Source organism: Meles meles, chromosome 3 (genome assembly GCF_922984935.1).
Source record: "Meles meles chromosome 3, mMelMel3.1 paternal haplotype, whole genome shotgun sequence".
In the NCBI taxonomy this organism is placed as follows: Eukaryota; Metazoa; Chordata; class Mammalia; order Carnivora; family Mustelidae; genus Meles; species Meles meles.
The window spans coordinates 103,175,184-103,195,804 of NC_060068.1; the positions used below are offsets into that span (position 1 = coordinate 103,175,184).

General features: G+C 41.3%; 1 protein-coding gene across 5 annotated transcripts in view; it reads right to left on the reverse strand.

The window, feature by feature from the left end:
• The window catches only part of ARHGAP26 (Rho GTPase activating protein 26), a 444,108-nt gene that overhangs the window by 192,978 nt on the left and 230,509 nt on the right, over positions 1–20,621 (reverse strand). For all 5 annotated transcript variants that reach the window (XM_045998912.1, XM_045998911.1, XM_045998908.1 and 2 more), the window contains exon 13: positions 243–308. In XM_045998912.1, the coding sequence (XP_045854868.1) occupies positions 243–308 (66 nt within the window). The remainder of the gene's footprint in view (positions 1–242; positions 309–20,621) is intronic.

The window sequence follows — 20,621 nt, forward strand, 5'->3', positions numbered from 1 at the left end:
ATATTATCTATGTATTTGACATGTATGCCTTTGAAACATTCTACCAATCAGCCAAAGAGGTTGATGACACCAAATCAGCTGAGAGCGCCTGCTTCAGAGCAACGCAACTGATGGAAACACACCAACAATGGCACTTGGGGAGTTAATGAGTCACTTAAAATCGGGAAACAGGTAGCAGGTCTGACGCCTCACCAGATGCGTGACCTTCACTGAGAACAATGCCATCTGTTGAATGACTTTACCTCTGGTTTCCACAGCGTGGATGCATTTCCTGATTATGCTGAAGCCAATGCTGTCCAACTGTGCAGCTGAAAGAGGAAAAGAAGGGCAGTCAAGTTGCTGGCCATGCACACCAACCTCAGACAAGGCCTGACAGACCCAGGGTCAATCAGTCCCATGGTATGGCCACAGATAAAAATGATTTTTGAAAAACCAGATGGCATTCACTGAGAGACTACCATATGCCAGGTACAGTTCTAACTGCTTTGTTTATATTATCTCATTTATTTCTCATGGTTACTCTGCTAGGTTATCCTCTATGTATAGCTGAAAACACTACAGCACAGGGTGATGTGAACTTTACCAAAAGAATAAGTAGGCATCCTTTAAATCACTTGTCCTGTTATTGTCAGGAACGGCAGGACTAACTGCTTCCTGGTCTCCTTCAAAGAGCAAAAATTAAGTGGCACAATAAATGTTAGGTAAGTGCTTTACATAGATTATCTCAGTTAATCCTCACAAATCCTCTAGGCTGATACTATCATTAGCTCCATATTACAGATGAAATAACTGAGATTTGGCAAAGCTAAATGTCTTGACCAAAGCTGCAGAGCTAATAGGTGGGAGACTCACTCCTGAGCCTGTGAAGACATAACTGCCCTAAATATGACCCTGAATTAAAGACAGAAATCAATCTTGCTCAGGTGATTAGAAAAGAAGGAAAAAATGGTAAAAAGAAAAGTGACCTATAGGAAAAGCAGCCCAGAACACAGAAGTTATCTGATGAATAAGGATAAGGCAATAGAGCCAGCCTGTGTGTTATCAGTCAGCAAGTAGTAAGAATTCTCCAATGGCTACAAACCCCACTAATGTGACTCAGAAAATTAATGATCACATAGCAGCAACATTTTCCACAGCACAGAACCAATTTCTAACCTGGCAGTGAGGCTGGGAACCCACCAAGATTCATCTCCAGGCTTTGATTACCCAGTGAAAAGATGTGGATGGTAATCGTTAAGAACGGGTTCGCTTTTGAGCACCTTGGGACATCAGGGCAAGACATTCTACAAACTCATGGGTCACAGTGGAAAAGAGAATGGTAGAAAGTAGGAAGGGAAGTATTTTTAAATAATTTGTCATCATCCTGGGCAAGAAATAAACTTGTAAAAATACGAGAACTGCACAGAACCTGAACTCACTCTTTGATCTAATCCAAACAGAACCTTTCTCAAAAAAAAAATTTTTTTAAGTTTTCAATTTTAATTCTGATGTAGTTAACATACAGTGTGTTATTAGTTCCAGGTGTACAATGTAGTGATTTAACACTTCCACACATTAGCCAGTGCTCATCATGACAAGGGCACTCCTTAATCCCCATCACCTATTTCACCCATCCCCAACTCCCACCCACCTCTCCTCTGGTAACCATGAGTGTGTTCCCTATAGTTGAGAGTCTGGGTTTTTTTGGTTTGTCTTTCCTTTTTTTTATCCTTTGTTTCTTAAATTCCATATCAGTGAAACCGTATGGTATTTGTCTTTCTCTGACCTATGTGCCTTAGCATTTTACTCTCTAGTTCCATCCATGTTGCTGCAAATGTCAAGATTTCATTCCTTTTTATGGCCATATAATATTCCATTGTGTTATGTATGTATGTGTGTGTGTGTGTATATATATACATATACATATATGCCATATCTTCTTTACCCATTACTCTATCGATGGATAGTTGGGATGCTTCCATAATTTTGGCTACCATAAATAATGTTTCAGTAAACATAGGGGTGCACCTTGCTCTAATTCTTTATGCATATGAGTGAACTTACATTCATTGAAGATAAAAATCCTTAAGAAAATCATTGAATTCCTCAAACGAAAAAGGAATTCTGATTTATTAAAAATTCTCTTTTCAAAGGAAACAAAATAAGTCTTATTCTTACATACATACTTACCACTTACTGATATTTAATGTAAACACATTTGACCTCTAGGATAGTCAGTAAATACCAGAAATGAGGAAAACAGTATGTTTCTTCCTGGAGACTACCTGCTATACAAACCACTGCTCTTTCTCTCTTAAAGCTATAAGGAGTTTACTAACTTACTCTCATGCTTTTTCTAGCATAAACCAAGTATTGACTCTGCAAATCATGTAATACACAGCTTTGTGACTCCAAGCTGCAAGTCAGATTGAGATCAATGTCCCAAATGAAACTCAATCAACTCGTGCCATAGATGTTTCCCAAATTTAATAACAAACTATGATACACAGGCCAAACAACTGTTAAAATCTAGGTAAAGATTATCTAAAATAAGAGGTGTTTTTTTTGTAAAGATTTTTATCTATTTATTTGACAGAGAGAGATCACAAGTAGGCAGAGAGGCAGGCAGAGAGAGAGAGGGGGAATCAGGCTCCTTGCTGAGCAGCGAGCCCGATGCAGGGCTCGATCCCAGGACCCTAAGATCATGACCTGAGCCGAAGGCAGAGGCTTAACCTACTGAGCCACCCAGGTATCCCTAAAATGAGTTTTACTGAGATATAATTCACATACCCTAACATACACTCATTTAAAGCTCAAAAGTCATTGGTTTCTAGTATACTTACAAGGTTATGAATCAGGCACCATTATTTGATTCCATAACATTTTCCTTTTCTTCCACATAAAAGTTCATACACATTAGCAGTCACACCCTATCCCCAGCCTTCCATCATTTCCTAAAAAAAAATCATCTGTTTTCTGTCTCTATAGATTTGCCCATTTTAGGCAAGTCATATAAAAAGAATCATATACTACCATAGTTTTTTGTGTCTAGTTTCTTTCACTTGGCATACTGTTTCCCAGAGTCATGTATGTTGCAGCATCAATATATCATTCCCTTTTATGATTAAGTAGTATTCTACTGTCTGGATATACCACCTGTCATTTTTCCATTCATTGATTGTTGTTTCTACTTTCTGGTTACGAAATGCGGCTAGGAACATCTGTGTACAAGTCTTTGTGTGGACATCTATGTTCACTTCAGTATATACCTACAAATGGAACAGCTGGATTAAATGGTAACTCTATGCTGAACTTTTTGAGGAACTGTCAAGCTGCTTCCCAAAGTGCTGTACCACTGTGCATTCTCACCAGCAATGTATAAGGGTTCCTATTTCTCCACATCCTCCCCGATATTTGTCATTGTCTTTTTTTATTATAGCTTTTTTAGTGGGCGTGAAGTGGTATCTCACTGTGGTTTTGATTTGCATTTCCCTAGTGACTAATGATGTTGGGCATCCTTTCATGTGCAGGGGAGGATATTCATTCCTTTATATAGTAATCAGAATACAGCCTACTGGAAACTATTTGTCAGAGGGAAATAATTTTTTGTACTTAAGGAGGTTTCCAAAACATTCACAACTGTGATTCAATAGTTGAAGCTTTTTAGTTCTTCTTTTGAGAGGTGATCAACATAATTTATGCACAGGGGTGATGGTCAAAAAAGTCCAGGAGAGAAAGAACCACCATTTTGCACTTTCCTCTGGGGTGCTACTTGGACCGATTCAAACCTTGGATGCTCTAAGAGTACATTTGCAGCCTGATCTTGTTCTATGCATTGATCAACATCTATCTTGGACAAAAAGTATTTTGCTCCCTTTACCTCATAAACAGTGGTAAAAATTTTGGAAAGTTGAAATAACCTGGCAGCTGACAGTGACAACCCGAGTGGCCAAAAGATACCTGCTCATAAAGCCATCAGCATAACTAGCAGACAAAAGATGGGCAGAGCTAGAGATAGACCTGCAAGTCCAAATGAGTTCTTGAACCTTTCTGTGTTTGACCCTAAGAAGCAAGATCCCCTCCTAGGTAAGTAATAGCTAGTGGGAAAGAATGCAATGGAACCTTCCAAGTATATCCAGAAAAAAACTGAATTCCATTAACCTACATTAATTATCATTACTTCTTTTAGAATTTAGCGAACAAACTGCCCCCACCTCCAGAAATCTCTAAGCAATTCTCCTTTGGTTTTCCCAACATTACTAAGTTCTTTCATTTGTTTTAAACCTGCTAACTCCTTTACTTGAGATAAATCTTCCACAGATGTTACACATAAGGGCATTACACATTACACATGAAATACAGTATTAGTATATATTAGTTGTCTGTGTTCAAAAGTAGAACACATTTTCATATTACCAAGTCAAAGAGAGTTCAAGGTAACTCTGTCAGCCTCTAGCTGTTCAAGTTGCATTCTGATGTAATTATTACAGTTTTAGAGGCAGATAACACAGCATTCAGAAACGGAATTCATATCAAACAACAGTTCCCAACAAGGAACTCATGACATAGAATTTAACAATCATTGCTCTAAGTCTCTAAACTGCAACTAGAACAATTATCACATTGCCTGCTGCCCTGGCACATCCCTGTTTCTCTCTGTGTCTCTAAGGCTATGTCACCCACAAGCATGAACACTCACACACACACGTACACACACAAAGAAGTCTGACTTCTATTCTCATCAACTTGAACTCCCCGCTGATGTCATGATTAGGTTACTAATGATTAACAACTGCATTATTATTTAGTATGTACAGAGTACTACTAATGTAATAGTGATTATGGTGCATACATAACTAGAGATCATTAGTTCTGATCTCTGCCCAGCAGGTACATAATCTAAGTTAATTGAGATCCCTCTGCTGAAAAGCAAGTTCCCACTAAAAGGTTTAGAACATGATCACCACCGAACAGAGTTTGCTAATGACAGAAAAAGTCTGAGCAGCCTGCCAGATGGACGCGGCTATCCTTAATCCCCTGAAGCAGGTGATTCAGCTCTTTTACTGGGCCAAGGCTCAGAAAAGGTCAGGGATTTATTTGCCATTTCTGTATCCTTGTAATCTCCAGGAATAATCTCTCATTAAATATCTACTAGACTTGCATTATTCCCTTAATTTGACTTGCAATGAGGTGGTGCAGGACCAGTAGCTCTTACGCCTGTCATCCACTGTCTTGCAGCTAAGGCCCAAACTGGCTTCTCTTCCACCCTCAGCCTCAACTTCAACTCTGCCCAGGATTCTACACCAGACAGCTCAAACAGCTTTCATATGATGACTGTCAACAGAGCTCACACCAAATACCCAGGTTAACCTGGCAAGTTAGAAATGTACTACCACCTTAATTTTCATTCCAACTTTGAAGCCTTGTTTGTCTTTTAGAAGGAGGTCACACAAACCTATTTTCTCCAAGTTCTGTGGAGAACACAAGAACACTGAGAGTTGGGCTGATGCTCAGTTAGCTTGGAGGGACTTAGCATAGAAGAGGGAAGAGGATGCTTGGCAGACCACTGGGGTTTGCACTATTATGCCTAGGGTACAAACTCTAAGAACAGGGAGGCAAGTTAAATCCAGGAGCAAAAAGTTTTACTGCAAAGGGCTTGAAACAACAACATACTATATAAGGTTCATCTAATGATGCTCTTGCCTAAAAAGAGGAGGCTGGTGGCCAGGTGGCCAAATGCTACCTGACCTGAGATGTTTTCCCTGGCTCTTTTCACCTTGAAAGAAAATGAGGTGTGTAGGTGGTATAAAACCCTTTGCACTCCTTTCTTACCCTCATATCCAAATTATCACCAGGTCCCTCAATTTCATCTAGTTCTCCCCATCTTCACCACCACCATCCCAGTCCTAGCCTCCATCATCTGTCACCAGGACTTGCTATGATGATCACCTAACTGGCTTCTTCATACGTCCCATGGCTCCTTCTAGTCTATCTTCTACATTGCAGCCCCCTCCCCTAATCTGGACAAAACCAGATCACGTGCCCTCCCTGTTTAAAATCTCTCAATGGCACACAACTGCTCTCGGGAGGATAACCCAAATCCTTTACAGGTTTCACAAAACCCTGCATGGTCTAGCCCAGTCCGCCTCTTTCACACTACCCCCTCCAGACCTAAGCATCCTATCATAGGGCCTTCAAAGCATCCAACTGACCATACCTTCTCTCCAGCATTTGAACATACTGTGGATTTCACTTGGAAGCCCACTGGCCAAAGCAACTGCAAATCCTCAGGTCTCCCCTCAACTGTCAATTCCTCAAAAAGGCCCTCCTGATCTCTCCACCTGGTTTATGTCCTCACTGCAACTTGGATATAGCACTATCAACTTCTCCTTCAGCGTATGTAACATAATTGTAAGTTTACATTTATTTCTGTGATGTTGCCGACCAAACAAGGTTTGCATTCATGAAAGCAATGGTGCACGTATATCTTTACACATTTGTTTTATTCAATACTCTATCTCTACCTTTCACTGTCTACTATGTTGGCCACTAAATATGATGGGGAGGGTCACTAAGGAACATGTGGTGTAGTAAAAATGATCTTTCATATTCCAACTGTTACAAACTCTACAAAAGTAGATGAGTTATTTAAGCTCTGGTGCCTAGATTTTTCATCTTTTGGGAAGACATAAATGTTAAATAAAGCTATGAATGGCCTGACCTACCTACTTTCTTCCTGTATCAGCACAAAATGGCATTACAGCCCCAAGAATGAGTTAAAAAGAAAGGAAAAAAGAAAGGTGTGCCAGCCAAAACATAAATTGAAGACAAAACCAAGTTCTGGTTTTCCTGTACACTTGTAGAAATCCTCTGCTTGTGCATCAAGGCATTATCATCACCAAACTGTATTTGGCATGAAGCTGTGGCTCGTGAAAACAAAAGGTGTGATGGTTCTCTCCACGTCATACTGTCTAGGCCATCTACATAATCAGACAGGCCTGAGGTCAAGGAAAGCCCTAGAAAACAAGAACATTCTCCCCTACAGCTGTGTGCTACCCAACAGACCTCATTCTGCATGTCCAGGAGCCCCTTTACTAAAAATCACTGACCTGCTCTTGCCCTATGCCAGTCCTTAGTACTCAAAACATCAAGAAATTTGGCAATAAGTAGCCAAATCACTAATTCTGAATGGAAGGGACCTTTCCATACCACAGGTTGACTGATGGACATACAGTGTGTGAAAACAACCCTCTGGGGCACACCCACAAGTTACCCAATACATGCTTCCTGGGAATTCTAACAAAGCTCAGAAGACAAATCCTTTTCCAAAAGAGGAACTAATCTCCTGAATTAGTCTCAACACACATTAGAACACATTACCCATTTTCTTTAAGGTGGTATTCAACAGTTTTTTGTTTTTTTTTCCCTAGCCTAAAACCCTTTCCCCAGGAATCTTACTCAACTTTCCTTTCATTTAAAAAAAAAAAAAAAAAAAACCTTCAAGTTTTTTATAGGATAAATGGAATTTGCTGGAAGTGCTGGATGTTTGCATAAAAATAAGAGAAATGAGAGGTAAATTAAGTTACTTCCCCATTTTTAATGTGGATGGATACAGGAAACTGTCTGGAATTACTATGAGCAGGCCACCATTTCAGGGACAGCTCCAGGGGCATGTTCTCACCTCAGATATTTACTCAATTTCCCGAGTGCTTTGCTCTTTAAAGTCTGGCCTACCTCGCTCATTCTGAATTTAACCAATTTCAACACCATTAAAAGCCATGAAAAGAAACACCCACATTGAATTAAATACCAAATCCATCTGGAGAATAGCTTTCCAGTTGGCTCACACACTCCAAGGGGCTCAAGTCCTTCCTCCTAATCATGTGAAGACCCAGAGTTGCAAGGGCTTCATGGCTGTGGTCCGTTGTAAATAGTCTTCATGGGGGTAGTTTTGGAAACTTCCAGTGGCACTGGGAAGTTGGCCAGTTGTTTTTCAATTATCCAGGTGTGAATTCCCTACTTTGGGGATTACCAATGGCCAGATCTTAATTCCAGTTCAGCTCTCCAAGACCCTTTACCCTATTCTACTCTGTCTTATACTCTGCTCCCCTGCTATATACATTAAGGGAGCGTGGACTAACTTTAATATTAACTGAAGTCACGCAGACATAAGTGATATGTTCTGGAAAGAGAATGATAAACTTTCAAACCAGACAGAACTGGATTAAACTCTGGTCTCTGCCACCTCTGACTGGTATGATCATAGGAGAGGTGTTTCACCCCAGACTCTTAACCTTCCTCTTCTGTAGAGTGGGGAGAATTCACCTAGGTGTTCAAGGGTCAAAGGAAATGTATACTGATTTATTTGGTATTTCAAAAAATTGTCATTAGCGGTATTATCAACATTTGAATCAAGCTTTCTGGTTGATAAAACATTTTTCATACCCAAGTTCATGTTATCCCCATAATAATCCCATGGGGCAAATACTGTTACTGTTCTTACTAATAACTTCTTGCTATGTTTCCACATTAATGAGCTCAATATTACCTTACTGCTTATAGAATATATTAAAATATTGTAACTTAACTGATTTTCCCAATGTATCTGATAAGCCTTTAGGATGAGAAAAGCCAGGCTCACAATGTTAAGTAGTAACAATGACAGCAAGAGCTAACGCTAGCTGAACAAACTGCACGGCTCTGGGCTAATCACTTAAACGTACCATGTCCTCATCTGTCGTCCCCCCTATTATGTAGACAAGAACTCTTGACTCGGGTGAGGTTGAGGAAATTCTCGTAAGACTCTGGCCTTAATGAGTGCTGGAACCAGGACTGTAACTCGGTCTGACTCCAGAGCTCATTCTTTATCCACTCCTACTCTTCGGCTCAAGTTCACATGACCAGTCAGACAGGGACGGGGGTGTGGGGGGGCTGCTAGCGATCATGTTTTCTGGAGTCTTCCCTTTCTACTCCAGGGGGAGCTCTCAAATCTAGTGGACAAGAGAAGGAGGAGCATGCTTGTTGCCAAGCACATTGTGGGCACCCTCCCACAGATTATAGTCCAGTAGGTTTGAAAAGCATGCTTGGGATAACAATGCACTATATGCCAACCAATTAAAACTAGTGTTACTAAAGACTAACAAAAATTATCGTTGACTTTTAATGAGCTATCAACATCCATATCACAGTTCCTATCTGATAATAGCCATTCATCAGGGCTATATATCTCAATATATAATGTTGCTTGTGCCTCTCATGGTATATGAAACGATTCAAAAGGATTCACAAATATTGTCAATAGCTATGTATTTATTTCAATGAATATCAGAAATTTACCTTTTTTTTTATCACACATGACATGCTGCATTTATTTAAGTTAAAAACAGTGAACTGAGGGGTGACTTAGCAGCTCAGTTTAGCTAAGCAGCTGGCTCTTGATTTTGGTTCAAGTCATGATCTCAGGGTCTTGGGAGGGAGCCCCATGCAAAGCTCTGCACTTAGAGAGGAGTCTGCTTCTCTCTCTCCCTTTGCCCCGAGCTCATTCTCTCTCTAAAATAAATCTTTAAAAAAAAAAAAAAAAAAAAGAGTGAATGGATTTAAGAAAAATAGTAGGTCAATAGTAATACAGTCGGTATATGTATATGTAAAAACAAAACAAAACAAAACAAGAAGTCAGTGATAGAAAAATAACACATTTGAGAACTATTGTCTTAACTTGTCCCCAGCCAGGCACTACACTGAACCTGGCTGGAAGGACAAGATGGGAAGGTACCATATTTGATCCCCAAGATTTCTACTTCAGTACAGTCATGGTGGATTCCTTGACTTCTCTCCCCCTGCAATCCATCAACAAGCCCCATCAGGCAGCACTTAAAAACACATCCAGAACCCAGATGCTTCTCACCATTCCTACTGTTAATACCTTGACCCAAGTCACCATCATCTTTCACCTGGATTGCTCTAATCAATAACCTCCCAACTGCTTTTCCTTTTGCCCCATACAGTTTATTCTCCACCAGGAGCCAGAGCCATCTTTTAAAAATACACACTGGTTCATATGTCACTTGCCTGATCACAACTCTCCAGGGACTTCTCATGACACAAGCTTACCTACCTCCTGACCATGGCCTCACATGGTCTAGTACCAGCCTACCTGACCACTCCTGCTCTGGTCTCCTCTAATCCAGTCACCACAGTCTTTCCCAATATTCCTTGAACACAGCTGGCTTATTCCCTCCACTTCAAGGGTTCCTCTGTCAGTTCCTGACATGCCTCACTTCCTCCGTTTGTTCAGGTGTCTGCTCAAATGGAACCTCTTCAGAGAAACCTCCCTGTTTCAGGTTTCTAGAACAGCTCCCCCTTGCCTTGTTATTTCTTATCCCTTTGCTCTTATTTCCTCCTAGTCCCTCTCTCCACCTGAAAGTATACTTTTGTTTACTTGCTGTCTGTCAGTTTCTCTCACTAGTATAACTCCATGAGAACAGGGACTTTATCTGCCCTGTTCATTATTGTAGCATCAATAAATAGTTCCCATATGAAGCAACAAATACAATCCACATTTTCACCTGCTAAGACACCAGAAACCAATAGGTAAAGAAGTCCCCATGCTCCAGGAACCTCAAATGCTAGCAGCTGGCTGAACACACTGGTACCTTCTAGAGTTCAGGGGCGCTGTGGCGGGAAGCACAAGATGAATACCACTGACCAGGATATTGTTCATCTCCTGACCTCTAAGCATTAATACTGCTCATCGGAACTTTTTTCCCCTAGCCTACCAGATACAAAGGCAACTATCTTCTTTTTCATGGTTTCTGGGAACACCCAGAAAAAAATAAGCCAAGAAGACCATAGATAAACAAAGTAAACGAGGTAGCAGGAAAGAGATGAAATCCCTGCCTGGCCTGGAATAAACCTACCAGCTCTCAGCTGAGTCAAGAGAGGCTCTAAGATACCTGTAAATAGTGTTCCAGTTCTCAGCAAGACACTGCAGCCAAAGTGGCAGTGTCCAGGCTGATAGAGTACAGGCTGAGAGTGGCAGATGGCCTTGCAGTGAACTATCTCCTTGTGGGTTCTGACAGCTGCAGTCTCCCAGTCCACCTTCAAATTCCCAATCAGGACAGCAATGAAAGAGCAATGCCTAATCACTGCATGGTAATGCCAACCAGCTTCATCAGGACTACCTGTCTCCTACACAAGGGTCCAGACATCCAGAGAAGGAATTACAGTTCACAGGCCTCAATTCCTATCTGTCTTGAGGCATGGGTGGCTGTGCACTGATTTCTCAACCAAAAGAGATCGTCACCAGCTTTTTGAAAGAGAAGTGTTTCAGTAGAGAACCAATTTCTTCTGCCCACCTAGGTCCTTTTCCGGACGTTACCTCCTGTCCTCTCACTTTGATCTGCCCTAGGAATCGTTCGGGTACTTTTTGGTCAAAACAAATGGAGGCAGCAAAGGGCAAGGAAGGGAAAGACATTCATAATCAGAGGCCTAACACTGACATTCATGGCTGCTGTCCCCACTAACTGGTAGTAGAAGATAGGCATACTTCATCTCTCTGACCCTTCTCATCTGCACAGATCAGGTGCTGTGAAAATCAGCAAGACAATGTCTGTGAAGGCCCTTTGAGAACTGTACACAGACTGTCTATGGTCATGCTTTTACATGAATAGCCTCTGGTTTGGGGGAATGATGATATTATTGATAATAACAACAGCAGATAATAACGTTTAATGACTGCTTAGAAGATCAGGCACCACTGACCTAAGGATTTCCATCCAAATCTCATTTAATCCATCCAACAAATCAATGATCTAAGTACTAAAGCTATACTGATTTCACAAAAAAACAAGAACAAAAATAAAAACAAAACAAAAAATAAAACAACTCCTGAGGTCTGGGCAAATTAATTTTCCAAGGTCACACACTCAGTAAGTTGTGAGGCTGGGATTCCAACCCATATATGCAGTAATACTGTAGAGCCCACTCTCCCAAGCACTACTCCACACTTACCCCCACTGCAGGCAACAGGATTTGATAGTCTCTGCTGAATCTTGCATGCTCTGAACACTCTGGTCAGGATGGGAAGGAACGACCCTGAGAGACTACAAGTAGGGACTGAGGAGAAGGATTCAGCTTTCTCATTTGTAAATGGGGTCTATAATACCACCTACCTCACAGGGTTATAAAAACAGGGTTTTTATAAGGATCAAACAACATAACATATATAAAAAACCCTGAGCACACTGCCCTGTAATAAGTACGTGTTCAATAAACATTAATCAAGACCTTTGAGGAAAATCTTTCAGTCTCTGCTTTAACAACCCCTTGCACTGGACTTTAGAATTTAAAGATACAGCCAGGGATCTGTTCACTGTTGCTTGGCCGAAGCCCAATCCAGAATGCCAAGGGGTGGTTCACACCTGCCCAGGCCATGACTTGCTATTGGTACAGAGCCTACATTTCTAAGAGAAAGAGGGATATTAGGCCACAGTAAAGTCACGCCATGGCTGCATCTGTCATTCTAAAGTTGGCTGGGAGAGAAGATGGTTTGTTAAGTGTCATTTAGGACAAATAGAAAGGCTTCTGAATGTCTAGGCTAGCTGGAGGAGCGCCTTTGCCAGTCATGTCCTTGAGGGACTGGGGTCTCACCAAACAAAATGGCTGAGATCCCATATAATAAAATCTCTGAGAGAAGAAGCTGTCCTTTCCCTTTTCTCTCTTGCTAGCCCCCAACCCCTCAGCCAGGGTTATTCTCAAGCTAGGGCATTACAGCACAACTGTCCGTGCAGGCCACATCCACTGTGTTGCACACACAAGTCATAAGGCAAAGTGAGGTGCAGAAAATCAGCACTTGGGTAAGCTAGAATTATACCATCTTGCCTGCCCATAGCTCAGAAGATAAAAGTGGTAGCCAGAGAAACCTGCCATAGCACAAGAGCACAAAAAAGGAGAAAGCAAAAGGGCCCAGAGGAGTTGGGGCTGGGGATCTGGAAGGAAATTCAGACAAGGGAGAGATCCAGCCCTGTCTCCTATCAGGCCTGGCCTGGAAGGTGTGGATGGAAAGCTGGAGGGGAAGGTGTATTCAGCTGACTGCCTCCTGGGCCAGTACTCAGGAGGTCAGGCCGCCATGCCCATTAATGCTGCCCATCCTTTTCGGGTTTAAAAAGGGAAATGTTCTATTTATAAGCCACTGACCAGTGGAGACCTGGCAGCCACTGGATGGCTCTGATCCCGCAGGGATTCTGGTTACCAGTGGCTGCCTTCTCCTGCCTCTCAACTGTGGGTGTTCTAATAGCAAAAGGCCTAAGATGACTAGAAGCCCAAGAAAAAGAAAATCCTCCTTTCTGTCCTCTGCTGTTTTCATAGAATGTTGGACTTTTAGTAATGTCTGAAGGCTTTAAAACCTTTCCAAAACAATGACCCATACAATCCCAGGAAACCTTTCCCTACTATCTTTAAGACTAAATCTCTTTTTCTGTTTTACAGATCAAGAGAAGCTGAGGCCCAGAGATGAAGGGAATGTATAAATCAGAGGCCAGACAACAAGCAAGGTAATGGTGCCTTCCCAGCTCTTCTCCTCGTCCTCAATCTTTTCCTTATGGAACAAGAAAAGCCTGGATACAGCACAATCAGGAAATGTGACTGAATGATGACCTAAGAAGGGTGGATGTGTGCAACAGGAACCAAGCAGCTTTGGTTGTGTTGTCCAATGCCTGCAGAAGGGCAGTGGGCCATGTTATAGTTCTGTGCCTGGGAAGCTACGGAATCAACGACACACAGTAACCATCTCTCAGCGTCATGCAGAGCATGTGAGGAGCCACGGACAGTTCTAATGAGGAGGCTCACTGAGAAGCAATGTGAAGCCCCTCAAAAAGCGAAGAGCTGAGGAGGTTAGGTGTTTGATGATGATGATGAAAGGCCTTCCAGCTCCAATGGGTTGGCCACATAATGACAGGATGGCAAAACAGAGGAAAGACTTCCACTTGTGTTCTCAGTCTCTCTCTCAAGTAAATATGTACAATATTTAAAAAAAAAAAAAAGGCAGTATAAGAACTGACAAAGCCCTAGAATCTGTGGGCCAGATTTGCCATTGCCTGATCTGTAAATAAAGTTCTACTAGCAAACATGCATTTGTTTTCACATTGTCTATGGCTGCTTTCACGCTATAATATCAAGTGCTAAATAATACTGCAAAACTGAATATATTTACTATCTGGCTCTTTACTGAAAAGGCAGACCCTGTGATAAGCAATAACATTCAGGAAACCAGAGGTTTACATGTTCATGTGTTTTTTCCCCTAATGCACATGAAAATAAATATACAAATCTAAACAGTAATTTAAAATGTGTGTCTGGCACTATCTAAAATTATCTGAGATACCACTAGTAGTATGTGTACCCCATTTTGGGAAATACAGTCATGAGGATTTAATGAACTCACACTCATAGGGCACCAGCCTGAAAACAGCAGGGATGTTAGCTGTCACCCTTCGTTCTCCTTCCTGCTCCCCTCAGGAACACTTCTGCCAATCCAGTGAGCTTCCCCCTTCTTATACAACAGACTAATAGGCATGACAAAATAATGAAAAGGATAAGAGCCAATAGTAATGAGGCATTTATTAAATAATATGCCAGACACTTCGCTAAACTTCAATCATCCTAGCAACTTCATGAGACAGGTGTGGTTATTTATCACCCATGTTACAGAAGAGGCAATGCAAGCTTAGAGACGCCCAGCATGGACCTGTTCCATAGCCAGTGTGGCAGCATGCTAACCCCCACCACTCACATGGTATCCTCCACCGAAACAGCTCTTTCCAATCCATGAGGCAGGACCTACCCAAAGGGAATTATCTGAGGTATGTGAATGATTGAGGTAGATGCATGCTCAGGCTGATGCTACTCATAACAGCAAAAATCTGCAGAGGACATCCAAGTCCAATGACAGGAAATCGTTCAACAAATTTGGATATAATCCTATGACAGAGTATTAAACGAACATTGCAAATTGCATTTATAAACAATTTTCATGACATGGAAAAATACTTGAAAATTATTTAAAGCAGGATAAAGAAAGTATATTCAGTGTAATGCCAAGGGAATCAAAATACATATTGGCATTGACAAAATCCATATAAGACACCATGAAGGAAAAAAAAAAAAAACCAAGAAAGAATTATCTCTAGGGCGGCATTAGAAATGATTTATATTGAATTTCTGAAAACTACTGCTACATTTCCTTCATATTCTATAATGAATTCATACTATTTTTATAATAAGCAAAAATACCCATTTTTCGAGCTGCTCAGGGGATGTGTTCTCCACCATGTCCCGGTGTAAATAACAACCTGAGTGAGCTCTTGAGCATTATACAAACACGAAAGATTCCCGTAAAAGTACCAGATTAAAAACAAACCGGAAGGAAAGAAGGGATTGATATCTGGAAGCAGAGGAAGTGCTGCATTTCCTTCTTCTGGGGGAAGTTCCCATTTTTTTTTAAACTCTTGCTAGCCTACATGGAAGCCCATTCTGAGATCACTGACCAACGGGCTCGGGGCATTTTGTCTGCACAGCAGGTACATGTGCAGACAGCATGACGATGACACACACCCACACATGTGATGGGCCATCTGGCCATCAACTCCGCATGGTCTGAACCTCAAAAGCAGACCATATATTCCTTAAAGGTAGAGACATGTGTTCTACTTATAGGAGTCCTTCCTTCTCTGCAGTCACACTGCCCTGCGTCATAGGCACCTAAGAACTTAGAGAGGTATTATTTGAGGGCAGGACTCCTGCTGGGAAACCAGCGAAGAGTTCAGATCGGAGCACACAGGAACACATCGAACAAGAGCAGGAAGCACCGTCATCAACTGCAAGGTCCTCTTGAAAAGCCAGATGGTCCACGTTGACCTGAGTGTGAACTGCACAAGAAGGCACGTCTGGGGCAATCTGGCCATATACCTTTGAAATAATCCAATCAACCTATGGAATTTGAGTGACTATTCACATAAGTGAAGTGGCTAGCTGTGGAGTTGAGATTAAGAGACTGAGCTCAGGGTCTGGTTCAGTCTGTCAGCCTTCAGTCTTCAAAGAGCAGGAGAAGCGGTGGGAAGGCAGCATTTCTGTAAACACGCTAATCTTTTTGGAGCTAAGTAGGCAGTGACATTTATTATTTAAAGACTTCTAACTTGGAAGAGATCAACTCACACTAGAAAAGCCTGCCCTTCCCTCACTTTCTTACACTGGACTGGAGTTTCCTCTCTGACAGGTTCTCGTCTCTCTAACCATCCCTCAGATGGGACTACAGGACAACGGAAGCCTTGGCAGAGAAGAGGCCACTTCTTTGTTTCATCTCCTGATTCCTACTGGAGCTCATTTCAAAGGAGAATAAACCCATTCCCACAGAGCCTCTGGAGAGGAAATCTCATGGCTGCAGTCAAAGGCAGGGCAAGCAACAGGACCTGGAGACTGAGAAGATATGCACTAAGGCATGAGGAGATAATGCACTAAGGTGGCTCAGGGGGCTACAGAGAGCTGGGTGGGAGCAGGGATTCTTGCCCAGTGCAGAGTCCTGTTCTTCACAATGAGAACGGGGGCAAACCCATGACAGCTATCAGCCGTCTAGGTTATTAGCATTGGGGTGTGATCAGCAAAGCAGCTTAGGGAACAGCAAACCATACTTCCTACCTCTCTAATATTCCTACTTGCATCTTCTCCCTCCCTTTCTCTAGCAAGCAAGAATTTGGACAACTACAGAAAACTCAGTATCACTGATGTATATTACGGACATTCTGTGAACAAACCCAGGGCAAGTCCCCTGATGGCAAGAGGATCCCCAATAAGAGACCCATAGAACTGGCATAAATAGCAGATTGATTTTTGAATTTAACATTTAAGGATTAACTTAACTAAGAATACCCAAGACCTCTACGTAGAAAACCAAAACTCTGAGACAAGACACAGGCAATCTGAATAAAAGCAAAGACATTCCAAACTTTTGGAGATGACTTAATATTATAAGAGTGTCAGTTTTCTATGAATTAACCTATACAATCCAATGCAAATCTAAAGGAAAGTTTTAAGTTTTTGAGAAAATTATAAAACTTATGTTAGAATTTACCCAAGGATAGAGGTCCACAAGCAGCTAAGTCAAACCTTAAAAAGTAGAGTAGCAGACATGAAAGACTTTCCACAAAGATATTATATGAAAAGCAGAGAGGTATTACCACCAGAACAAACAGGCCAAGAACTTAAAGAACCCAGAGAAAGAGCTCAGATATACAAATCTAATATATAATAAAGCTGGCACTGTAAGTCAAAAGCAGAAAGAACGACATTTGTGGGAAAGCTGACTCTTCATACGGATAACAGTAAAACTGGATCTTCAGGAAACACCACATACGATGGTAGGTATGAGCTGGATTAAAATCCTCAACATGGAAGACAGAATCATGAAGCCAATGAAACAAAAGGTAGGCACGCATCTTTGTGACATGGGCTAGAAAGGCCTTTAAAACATAACTTGAAAATCATAAACCAGAAGGTGAAAATTTAAAAAAAAAAAGGGTACTTCAATATATAAGAGGGCTTTACATTTGAGTAGGAATATCACAAATAATATTAACAGATGAGAAGACAGGAAAATGCATTTAAAATGTCTACAGCTAACAAGTGATGGCTTTCTAAAATACAGAAGAAACTTTACAAATCAATAAGAAAAAAGTGGCAAATGAAAGAGAACTTGAGCAAAGGACATGAACAGTTAATCCAAAGAAGGAGAAACCCAGTCAAAAGACATATGAAGAGATGCTCAAACATACTAATTATCAGACAGATGCAAATCAAAACAATAATGAGCTATCATATTTATATGATTGACAAAAAATTCAAAAGCCGAATAAGTTGGCAGAAATGAAGAAATCCTCATGTAGGGCTGATGGGACTGCTGGCAGACTCCAGAGAATTACTCCAGAGAATTACTCCCTCAAACTAAGTATACTCACACCCTTGGATCAGCCAACAATTCTCCTCAAGGGTATATCCCAAAGAAATTCTCACACAGGGAGATGTACAAGCTATACAAAGTTGTTCACTGCGGTGCTGTTAGTGCTCATGAGGAGCTGAAGTCCTAAGGAGATACAGTGTACAGCTATGTAAAAACAGATACAGAGTGTGACACACCACAGAGGGTGCAGCGGACAGAAGCCACAGTCTAGAAGCAGACAGAGGAATAGGGATGGCTCCCAATACAATGCTGAGGGAGCAAAGAAAGAGAACATGACATACCATCATGGTAGATAAAGGATACAATATTGCTCAAAAACACACTTAATGTACACATTAGAGGGGTGGTCTATATAGAAGGAAGGAAATAGGAGCTGTGAAATGAATTAAAGGCAAAGAAATAAAGAAATGAAAGAATCAGTAAATATGAAGCAAGGGGCCTGTGATGATCCCATGTCGCAAACTGCGTAGTATGATTCCTACAATCCCTCTACATGTGAGATTCAAACAGAGACTAGAGAAGAAGACAGGAAAAAGGCTCTGCAAAGAAATTTGTGTTTGTTTATCGGCTGCCATCCTCTCCCTGACAACTGGGCCATTCGGAAAATACCAGCAGCTGACAGGCATTATTTATGGACCTGTCTGATACCCCACAGGCACTGTATGCCCTGAGAGGAACTTCAAGATCAAAGTAACAAATTCAGAAGTTTCCCCAAAGGAATTTCCTTTTCCTACCTGCCCCTTCAAAACACTCTGACTCTGGGATAAAATAGCGGCATTCAAACGCCCATGAAAACATTTTCTCGAAAGGAAAAGGCTACGTATTTAGAATTTGGATATTCAAGGCAAAAAGAGCAATGCCACACTCTGAAATTCTTATCAGACTGACTTCCCTCAAAAACATTTTCGATGGTGGCATAAACATTAGTTTGCAGAACAATCAGACCCTGGACAACAGTGCCACCTATGGTGGCAGCTGAGCCCATGGGCGGGTGTGGAGGGAAAATGAAAATTACTTTGATCCACAGACATGGGAATTTCAACCATGTCAGAAGAGAGAGGGAGCTAAGGCATTATATGATGGGAAAATGGGGTCCCAATGCCAGAGGAGGTAATAAAGTATCAATCCAGAACCCTGCTCTGGTTTTGCCAGCTTGGAAACAGAACAACTTTTGGAATAATACTTTAAAAAATTGTTTCTATCCAAACCACTCCTGGAAAAATGGCCAGTATGTTTTAATCCATCGTTTTTCTCTCCAGCTTGCTAAATGAAAGGGTAAGCAATTGAAAAATCATTAGACACTCCAGGCAGCCAGCTCTCTGGGCTCTGTGAATAATGGTATGCCAAAAGCAAACTGTTGCATGGGTCTGTAGTCTCCACGATGGAACTTTTTGTGTTGCTCTTTTCTTTGGGAGGTAGAGTATCTCTGTGGTTAACAGTAGAACCTCTAGCATTAGACAGAATTCAGATTACATTGTGCTGCCTGAGTTTACTAACCTCAATTTCCTAATACACAAAGTAGGTCAAAAGTGCCTATCTCACAGTGTTTCAAGTATTAACTAAGCTCATATGCATAAAACATTTGTAAACATAGTAAGTGGTGGATAAACAGCTATGATTTTAAAATATATAATCACTGCAGACAATGCAAAGCATGGAGAAGTATTTAAAACAGGAGGTCAGTCCCTCCCAATAATCTTCACTCTATCTACTCTGTTTCATGATCAAGGTCTTTCCAGACTTTTTTCTATCAATATATCAAGAGAAGTCAAATATTTTACTAAGAACATTGCTCTGTAACATGATCTTTTAAACCTCAATTAACGATATACTGTGTGGGGTGCCTGGGTGGCTAAGTCAGTTAAGTGTCCGCCTTTGGCTTAGGTCATGATCCCAGCATCCTGGGTTCGAGCCCCACATCAGGCCCCTGCTTCTCTTCTCCCTCTACTTGTGTGCTCTGTCAAATTAAAACAAAACAACAACAAAATAAGATACCGAGGGCACCATTTCCACAAATACACCTAGACTGCTCTTGTTCTTTTTAAAGAGTACACAATATCTTGATATTTTTAAAGATTTTATTTATTTACTTGAGAGAGAGGGGGAGAAAGGGAATGTGAAGAAGCAGAAGGAGAAGGAGAATCTCAAAGAGACTGCAATGAGCACGGAGACCAACACGAGGCTCCATCCCAGGACCCTGACATCATGACCTGAGCCAAAACCAAGAGTTAGGCACTCAACTGATTGAGCCACCAGGCGCCCTACATCTTGATATTTTTAATCAACTTCCTATTGCACATCTAATTGTCTCTTTTTGTTATTATTACCAATGCTCCAGTTCAATTCCTTGTTGCACAAACATTTGTACTTTGGTCTACTTCTTTAGGATAAATCACTGGTTCGAAGGATACTAGCTTCCAATACATATTCCCCAAAGGCCCTACAGAATGGTATAACCAGATGGCGTGCCCATCCAGAGAATCAGGGTCATTTTTCAAATCTATTGGCACTGATCTCAAGCAGAGAGGAGAAGGTTTATCAAAAGTCACAAGCAAACTTCTGGTTGGTAGTCACTCATACGTATCCCATTCCTCAGAGTTCTCGGGTCATTCATTATAGAATAGTGTGTCCCAGG